Genomic DNA, 9836 nt, shown 5'->3' on the forward strand with positions numbered 1-9836 from the left:
TGTCAGATTATTGCATTTTAACTAGATGATATACAGGATCAGATGCATTTTGAAACGGAGAAAATGTATTTGATAACACGCCGTAACATCGAACGAACCGGTGCCACGCCCTCCGCGGGCATCCAGTGCAAGGATTCGTTGCGAGGATGCGCTAACTTTACGTTTCATGGTATCGCTAAGAATCATCATTATTATTACTTCATTTATTATTTCAAACTAGCCGGTACAAGCGTAGAAATTGGAATTGTGTAATCTCCTTAAGCATCATCTCAATGTTAATAGTTCTCGTTCGTTTTACCACTTCGAAATTTTATCTCTTTTTACCCTCCGTGTACCCTCGGTATGTGGCGGCCTACCTGTAGCGCGTATATAGGGGGTCGGTCTGATTTCAGTTGTCTGGCGGCCGACAGCGACGCCGGATATACGCGGACCACGCCACACGCCATGCCATGCGATATCTTCTGCCGCGAACTAGTCGAGTCGGAGAGCGACTATGAGTGGGCGGTATGAGTGAGTGATCTTCGCATGGCACCAACTCAATGCGCACACTAACGACTGCTGTTCGTGTGCTGTTCACTGTACGCAATTAACGTAGCTTATGGTTAGCGTATGGCTACCAGAAGAAGAGAGTATATAGAGCTTATGGCGGCCGCGAGCACGTGGAATCATTTTAGGCGAAAGCGAAAAAAAGACAACTTTCAGAGGGTACCACCGTAATAGATGCTGGAATTCTAATAAAATATTTTACGAATTAAATTGCGCGGCTGTGTGTTCGAGATTTTGACTTTGTTTTGTAGGCCCCGCCGTCTGTCGGCCGTTTCCGGCCGTTGCTGTGTTTGTTTACCAATGGTCCATGTTGAATCAATCCGAAAGTAAGGGTTTCTTATGTCGACGACATATTTTTCTTTGACTGGGCCGATATTTATGTTCGATCGCGTACGCATCACTCTGTCTGATGGTGTTATCAGTAGCTGCGGTGAATGTTACACGCCTAGGACAGTGAAATGGATGTCGTAGCGGAGTCCGAAAAGATTAGTTGCTCATGTCTCATAATGAAGATGTTTTTATTTAGCCATTTTCATTCGATCCAAAGGAATAAGTGCAGCTCGCTGGATAAGAACACTGCATACAGTTTCGTTGATCCTACACATTAGGTATGTTGGCACGGTTGACCGTGTCGGTTGTACTTAATAATAGTAATGTTTTACTGGTTATAGATTCGCCGATCCGAAGCGAAGCCGAAGGAGCACAATGACTATTACACCGATTGAACGTGCAGCTCATCCTCCGACGCTCTGAGCCGTTTCCACTTCATGCGACGATTCTGGAACCACACCTTAACCTGACGTTCGCTCAACACTAACGCTACGGCGATCTCGTAACGGCGCAGCCTTGTCAAGTAGTTCGAGTGTGCAAACTCTTCCTCCAGCGCTTTGATCTGCATCGAGAGTCCCGACCCATTCACCGAAAGCGGGGAAAGATACACATTAACACTAGGGTGGTATACTAGGAACAACGCATGGAGCTAAGCCTCGCGATCAGCTTACCTGAAGTTTGGTGAACGCCGTACGCGCTTTTCGATTGTTGATCGGCCCTAGATCGTTGATCTCGAACGGAAGCTGCTGGTGCGAGTAGCTGCTGGTGCCCGTCACCCTTTCGCTGCAACCCGTTTCGTGTCGGTCCAGGAAGAAAGCCGCGGCAGATTGGTCGCCCTGTTCGGTCACTAGATGCGGAGATAGATGACAAAGGGGGTTGGGTAGAATTATTGCGACCCAACAACACTCGTGGTACTACACGATAGGAAGACCAGAGCTCATCGAGTTCAATTCTTGAATCAGCCAGGCTAATTGAGCTCGAGGAATACCGAACTTTCTACATGCTGTTCCAAGAGTTCCAAAAGGGCGCTGGGCCGTCTCAGAAGCCATTACCTGGTTGCCGGATGTCAGACGTGCTGTGGAGCGCCGCGTCGTGCTGTACGCCAGCACAGGCAGCCGCCACTAGCAGCGGGTCCTCCTCCGTCGGGTGTCCTTTGCTGCTGCAGCTGTGATCGTTACCCAAGGACACCGGACACCCATCGGAGAAGTACCCGTCGGTGGTGCTGCTGGGGGGGCTATCACTGTAGGTGCTGTCGCCGCCCGGGCCTTGGTGTCCCGAGTGCAACTCCGGGTCTCCGCCGCCGTGAGCCTGGACCGGTGCACCGTCTAGGCCCTCCACCCGGGAGGTGTCGTACATGGTGAGATCAAGCGTGGGCGCCACCATCGGTGGCCCATCGCAGGTCCCGGGCGTGACAACTGGGCAGCCGTCGGTCAGCCCGTAACCGGACGCAGGATAGGGATAAAACTCGGTCACAAATGGAACTCCCGTAATGCCGAGGGCCGATTGATGGGCACCCATTAGCCCGGAGGGGACGCAGGCTGGCATGGTGGTTGAGTAGTGCGGTGACTGTTGATAGTGTTGATAGAGCAGCAGCTCCGGTGGGCAGGATGGGTGACCATCGATGTCGCTGTCCTCCACACCGGGCGGATCGTCGCCCGGGCCAGCGGGCTGATGGTACGACGGTGAGGCCAGCGCAAACGTGGGCGCGCAGTGCGCCAGCAGCTGACGGTCCGGGGATGAGAGGGCCGATATCCGGCACCCGTACGGGTGTCCGGGTGTGCACATTCTGAGGTACCGTCACTAACGTTCGTTCCCGTTTTTTCTATCACTCCACCAGAACTCCGGAACGCGCGGAATACGCGGTGACTTCCTTCCGAGGGCAGCGTCGACGATCGACTGAAGTCTCCGCGAGTCTGCGCTGCGTCATCCCCTAGCGCGGCCGTCGATCGACGGCCGACACACCGTCTCAACCCTTGCCAAGATGCTGGCGGCGGCGGTGGCGGCGGTGGCGGCGGCGGGGCATCCGCGTCTAATTGGAAGTCGGCACCAGCCAATCGGCGCCGCTGTGCCGCGAGTGATCCAATGGCGGCCCGGCAGCATCCGCGGCGATCGCTCCGTCCGTCTCTTTCCGGCTCGCGGGTTTATGATCCGTGTGATTTATGAGCAGCTATTGAACGGAGTTTACAACCCACTGCTGCTGCTGCTGCTGCTGCTGCTGCTGCTGCCGTCTTCCCACATCCTCGTGTTTCTCGTGTTTTTTTACGGAACGACTTTTCTTTTTGCTCGCCAAAACAAAAAAACAACTCCCGACATGTTCTTGTTTTTTTCCGGCTTTGGTTCCGTTTTTTTTCTTCTCGCCCCCGGGCCGTTCTACACTACTCACTACTTGATTTGTCAACGAGCAGCGAGCACGGGCACAAGTGTTTCCTCTCCTAGGTTTGTAGCTGTAGCGGGCAGGGCAGGCGGGTTTTTGGGGATTCGGTTGTTGTTGTTGTTGTTGTTGAGCCGCGCTTTTCAGGAAGCGCTGCTCAACCGGCACCCCGGTGTCAGCTTTCAGGGCGCAGCCAAACCGTTTTGGCCAGAGCAGTCCGGACACGCAACTTTCCGAGTTTCCCGGCTTCCCAAACTGATACACCAAATGTTAGCCGTCACGCCGTCAGGTAAACAGAAATTGATAAAGAGAGCACTAGAGAGAGAGAGAGCGCGAAAGAAAGAGAGAGAGTAATCTGGTCTAGGTTTTGTGAGTTTTGGGTTCAGTTACAACAACGTCGCCGCAGCTATCCGAAGGGCGCGCTCTGTCACCACCACCGTGGTACTGACACTTTCCTGTTTTCGTAGCAATTATGCCCCTGGCCCATGTGCCCTACACCCCCAACTGCTTAGTTCACGATCGAACTGCGCCAGAGCTGAGCCGATCCTGATCGACAACAGAGATCTTGCCATCCACCATCTTCATCTGGCTTGTGGTCGGGGTCATTCCAACAAGTCTGGGTATGGAAACAAGTATAGTCTAGTCTTTTACTCGGCCTTCAAATCGATCAAAAGATGCTTGGTGCTCTTGGTGGAACTCTTGGATCGGATCTCTTCTGTGGATGCCGTGGGAATCTGCTCAGTGGACGTAGACGTTCCTCGTCGGAATGTCTGTCGACTAGTGTCGTTCCTGTAGCCTGTTTCACCTGTCCAAAACCTGGTCCTTCGGGCAGGTTAGGTGGTTAGACGCATCTCGGAACATCTCGGCCCGTAAAAACACACCGCGACAGTAAGACATGTTAAGCTACGATAGTTGGGCACAAGACGTGGACGTAGGATAGGAAATACAGGGTTATCATTTTACAGTTTTCGAATATATCCCTCTCAACCCAAGTGTCATCGTTTGGTTGAATGTTTACCTTTTTTAGAACATGTATCGCTTTACAACATATCAACGTGTAGACATGATTAAAACCCTCTACGGGAAAGTGGGAATTTGTGGGCCATCTGCCAAACTTTAAGTTAAAAAATAACTAAATAAATAGTTTATTTTTCATCTGTTTGTTTTTAAAGTTCAGTTTTGAATCTACAAAATGGATAATTCTGTATAAACGACTCAGGAAAGCAGCGACAAAAAAGTGCACAAGGAAAGGAAATGATTGTTGGAAGATTACGCAAAATTGAGGAAAACAGTGAGTGCGAAATGACTCCATACTTCCAGGTTCTGGTTTATCCTTTTCCATTCTTTAACGAAGGTACGGCACAACGTTTGAATGACTCTCTCTCTCTCGGATAGTCGGAAGTCATAGGACTTCGTTTTCACGCGCGAAGTTCTATCGAGCTGGCTAGCACGGCGCCGTTTGGTGCCGCCAAACTGTCTGTCTAGAGACACGTGTCGTGTCGTAAACAGACGGGAATCACTAGCGATGAATGGCCAACCATTATGTGCTGTTCCATCCCGACACATCCCGACTCGCACATTCTTCCTCTTGTGGGCCCCGGTGGGGTGGGAGAGGATGCTAGGGGCGCCATCAACAATCGCCAGAACAACAACTCCCGGCGTCCCGGCTGCCGGGCTGCCGGGCTGCCGGGCTGCCGGGACCCATAAAACGCGCTCGGACGCGCACATTTTACGGGCAATAAAATGCTGCGAAAACACTGAACTGTTCCCCACTACGGGCATGACGGGCACGCCTCGCAGCCTGCCGCGGGGGCCTGCCTGCAGCATGCAGAGCATACAATCTGCATGCTGCGCGGGGTCAAGAACTGTCCGCAATTGCTGTTCGATTCTATAAAACTATCATCGTAATGGGGCACAAGAACGAAAGACGGAGGGCCTTCCAATCGATGCAGGGTGCCAGGACTGTCCCCCCCCTCCCCCCGACCCCGTCCCGCCTGGTTCCGCTCATCTTGAAGCGCACTGCACTGGGCACAGATGTGCGCAAAGCAAACAGTGCTCAAGTGCTCCGCCTAGCCTGGCCTGGATGAGCTAGACGACCGCCGGATCCGCGTCGCCGCCGGGTGAGTCGACGTGTGTCGATTAATGTTGCCACTCGCAGCAACAGCGCAGGACTCTCGCCGGTTTGGGACGCGGGGCCCACGGACTAAACTAACACACCGAACCCAGCAGCCCCGCGAAGCAGCCAAGAAAAACAAACAAATATCCGACCGGCGACAAGCGGCGGGTTTTGGCCGGCCTCGCTGGTGCTGGAAGAGTAAACGAGGAGCAAGGGCCGCAAGTGACGCAATCTGCCGGGTTACTGGAAGACACTCTCCCTTGAGGCGATGCCCACGATGCGGTCCAGTCCAGTTCCGGAACATCTCCGGTTTTGGCTCGGGAATTTCGAATCGAACATTGGTCCTATCAAGAATTCTCTATGGACAAATGGATCTCTGCTTGGATCGCTTCTGGAGGCGTTCTATCGGACCTGAAAGATCGGGACAAAGTAGTAGCGAACGACGGACGATACTTTCATTAAAGAATTTAGTCACATGTTTTGTGGCTGTAGTTGGGCCACAATTGTCGAACAAAAAAACGGCATAAATTAACGCCTGATATGATCTTCGATTGCTGCCGAGCCGAGCCGAGCCAGACCCGGGCCGGGCCGAGTGTTGTGACCGAACGTGAACAACCCGAACACTACCGCGGCCGTAAGTCACGGCACGACATACGACACATTTTTTCGGCGTAATATATTGCTCTCGTTACAGTGCTCTTCTAGATGGATGGCTAAACGATTGCCCTTTGGTGGGCCAGCTTTGTAGGCGAAGACTTTCCCGGGGCACCGGCATGCCGATGCCGACGCCGGTGCCGGTGCTGCACCTGCGGTGCCACTTGAGCCCGCGGCATCCGTTAGGCGGCCGGAGCCGGAACGCCCTACAGCTGAAGCGGCTTCCGGTCACATCAATCAATCGCGATCCGATCGCTCCTCCCGAGCCGTTCCCGATCCAAGCCGTCCGTCCGGTCGGTCGGGCGAACTACCACGGGCAACTGGGCAGAATCCATTGGCCATAAAATGACCACAAAGGAGGCCGCAGATGCCCGCAGCCGCCGAGCCGAGTAGCCTAGTGCTCCCGTACCTAGTGTCCGTATCTAGTGGCAACCCTGGCCCAAGTCGATCCGTGTAGCTGAAGCTGCGTGACACAATGGGTGCGCTTGTGTGGCGGGCGGCCCCTTCGTACGGTGGCCTCTCCGAATGTGAGAAAGGCCACATGAAACGGTTCGAGTCAGAGTGCGAGTGCGCAAGTGATGATGTGTTTGAGATTTGGTGACAAACATCACAGGGCCGGGCCGTATTACCCGGGCTGTATTGCTGCAGCTGCTGCGGCTACCAACACCCCCGCCCCGCCCGATGCCGCCAGTACCGGTCGGTCTCGTCCGTCCACCAGAACCTTGTCGGCATCCCATTTCATGGCCCATCTGCAAATCTCATTAGCGATTTAGTGATACGAAGCTAACTAGGCTGCGCGCGGCTAGAGCGGGGGGGCCGAAAGACGAGGGACGAGCATGGCCATTTCAATATCGTTCTCTCGAACCCAGAACCCACTCGCGCAAGGGCAAGGGGGTTTCCGGGAGGTCCGGGCGATGCGCTACCGGAAGTGGACGCTGAGATGCTGCTGACGATATTATCTAGTGATAAATAAATTGATAAAAAGAAAACGACGCATTTCACGGTAGATGCCTTTAGTGATCGCTTGCTCGTGAAGTATCGATCGTTCCGTTTCAAGCTTAGGCTCGTTTTAAAACTGATACTTTACACTTAAAAAAATGCTTTCACTGTTTTTTGTTAGTTCCATTCGTTTGTGAGTTACAGGGTGTTAACAACGGAGGTCAACGAAGAGAAAATTTGGTACAACATACAGTTTTTCTTTGATAGTGGCGAAAATTCAAGCTAGCCCACTGAAATTGTGCATGGTGTTTACTGTGCCCCGATACTCTCCAAGCTAGTAACGTGCAATTTCGTCGTTTCGTCGACCCGTTTCAGTTATTTTTGATGTTAAAGATGCACCTAGCACAGGCAGACCCGTCGATCGAAAATGTCGATAAAATCACAGAAATAATATGATGGCTCTCTGATGGCTTCCGCACAATTCTAAACAGTGACTTTTATAATGGTATTAAGATTAATTTTGCCTTCAAGTGTATGGAGTGGTCGGTACCATATCGGTATCAGGTTACATTTACTAGCATAACTATCACCAGGGATGTATCAATGAAGCAGGTAGCAGTTTCAACAAAAATGATATGAAGAAGATTGTTTTAGAATGAAACTATGAATAAACATCAATAGTAAATTGTTCGTGCTTTTTGAAACGAGAAGGCTATACGATTTGTCTCGAAAGATGGATATGTTTATTATATATTTTCCATGACAATCATTTATGTGGCCATGATTGTACATTTTTTATAATGTGATTAGATCTGCAAAGAGCGTCAAAAACTGTACGCAACAGACGTTTTATTGAACGTATAACGTACTGTGAACTTGGAAGGGACGACTATTCATTTGATTTGTTCTTTAAAATTAGTTCCAAATGTAAGTATTAATCATAATTATTTTCTTTTTAATTATTCACAATTAAGTTTTTTTCTAGTATAAATATTTTATAGTGTTGTAAACATAATTACTTCCTTTTTGAAATTAAAAAAAAATGCGAATAAAAGTAGGAGCTACTACGACTGTGTAATGAACAATTGCGGGGACCTTAGGAAAAAGACGATTGTTTTGTCAAGCTTAACATACTTCATTTGCTACAGCCTTTACTCTTTCGTATAGAAAATTTCATTCCGACAACTGATTATCCTTAAACTTCTCATCAAAACACCGTATAAAAATGTATTTATGACCTAATTCTATATATTAAATGAAAATATTCATATTATTCAAAATACATTCATATGAAAAACCACTTTGCCAAAATTTTACAAATGGTTCTGATAGGCATTTTTTCGGAATTGGCACTGAATTTGCGGATTGGCATTGGCATTGAATGCACACAAGAAAGGTTAAACAAATCATAAACACTCCGCTGCGCCAGCAACACCTTTTGTCGAGAAAAACCATTTCTTAACGATTGGAAATGAGACTTCATTTATTTTTAAACCAGCATGACCAGGCACAGCCAAACGTAAATGATACCCGACGCGCCGGTTACGCAAATGCAGAAAATGCATGGAAAAACATGGGAAAACTAACAAAATAGTTTTCGTTAAGATAGTGAGAGCACCAAGGCATAAATAAGACATAAACTAAAAGCTAATATCACAGCGGAAATGCTGCTGCTATTATGCTCGAAATGTTGTAAAATATAATGAAAAATGCCCGCTGTTTGTGTGTTTAATAGAGGCGGTCGTTTGAACGATACTGTATTCTGAGTAAATTATCAATAAACGGCATGTTGTACCCTAAATAAATCTTGTTCATTTGTCAAAATCGACTGAAAAACGGCGGATTTATCCAACATTTAAATATTCCCTGTCGTGATGACGCACCCTGCATACAATGAGCTACTATTTGCTTCACGGAACTTTATCTATTGGCAGTAAAAACATTCACAACGACAACATTTGGCGACGACAATAAAAATGATACAACATGAACTGTCACACGTAATACTCCTTCAGCATCTTATATCCGAGTTAGCCCGGGATAAGGCTATTCCGAAGTGAACGAAATGCCACGCATTGATTAAGATAATCTTGTTAAGTAAGATAAGGTTAACTATTGAGTAAATTTAATAAATGCTTAGAAGAACGGATCGGGCCGTAAATTTATCGTATTGGCGTAGTCCATGTTCGATACAGTACACCTATTTTGAACTTAGCCTTTTGACATATTGGATTACTGTTGCGTTGCTTTCGAATATCGTTATCGTTACTTTGAGCCTTGAAACCTGTTTCTGCAACAGCAGAACAAGCGCAAGCGAGATTCAAAATGTTACTGTACCAGCCGAACGAGTTCGAGCGGGATGCAAAATAGTTTAGGTACACTGTTTTAGCAAAAAAAACTATGTTGCTTATCGGGCTTATCGCACCAGCGACAGGTCATTGCACCAGCCGAACGAGTGCGAATAAGATGTAAAAGGTAGAGTCGACTCAGCTAAAAAGATTACCGATCGCGTCAAAGGCCAACACAGGGACCGAGTGCGATCGCGCTTATCGCATAGGCGACAGACGAGTACGAATACGAGCGAGGTAAAACTAAGTTAGAAAGAATGCCAGTGAAAAAAAAAAACGGAAGTAAATTATTGAGGTCAATATGTTCACCGATCGTCCCAAGGCCGAACAGGGACAAAGTGCGATCGAGCTTGTCGTACAGGCAACAGATCCCTGCACCTATTGTTGCAATTAGTATATAAGAAGATGAAATTTAGGAATAAAATTAGAGTCAATCTGACACTAGAACCGAACGGACTTGGTCTAACTTTTTCCGCTCCCAGCACAGAACAGTTGGTCCTCAAACAGGGTTATCTGCCCACCCGAAAGAAAG

At 48.9% G+C, this 9836-nt stretch overlaps 1 protein-coding gene across 1 annotated transcript; it reads right to left on the bottom strand.

Annotated features, from left to right (window-relative positions):
- Positions 1 to 1258: 1258 nt before the first annotated feature.
- Positions 1259 to 2661, bottom strand: LOC128269530 (homeobox protein Hox-B1-like). The gene is made up of 3 exons (XM_053007011.1): positions 1929 to 2661; positions 1548 to 1723; positions 1259 to 1438 (listed from the first exon to the last, which is right to left on the bottom strand). Exons 1-3 carry the CDS (start codon positions 2659 to 2661, stop codon positions 1259 to 1261), a joined length of 1089 nt encoding a protein of 362 aa, XP_052862971.1.
- Between the last annotated feature and the right edge of the window lie 7175 nt (positions 2662 to 9836).

This window comes from Anopheles cruzii, chromosome X (assembly GCF_943734635.1).
Source record: "Anopheles cruzii chromosome X, idAnoCruzAS_RS32_06, whole genome shotgun sequence".
Taxonomy (NCBI): Eukaryota; Metazoa; Arthropoda; class Insecta; order Diptera; family Culicidae; genus Anopheles; species Anopheles cruzii.

Excerpts from the sequence above, each read along its gene's own strand:
- LOC128269530 (XM_053007011.1), bottom strand. The coding sequence starts at position 2,661 with ATGTGCACACCCGGACACCCGTACGGGTGCCGGATATCGGCCCTCTCA. Across the intron at positions 1,724-1,928 it reads GTCTGACATCCGGCAACCAG|TGACCGAACAGGGCGACCAA; the intron begins GTAATGGCTTCT and ends CTCCGCATCTAG. Across the intron at positions 1,439-1,547 it reads CGGCGTTCACCAAACTTCAG|ATCAAAGCGCTGGAGGAAGA; the intron begins GTAAGCTGATCG and ends CTCTCGATGCAG.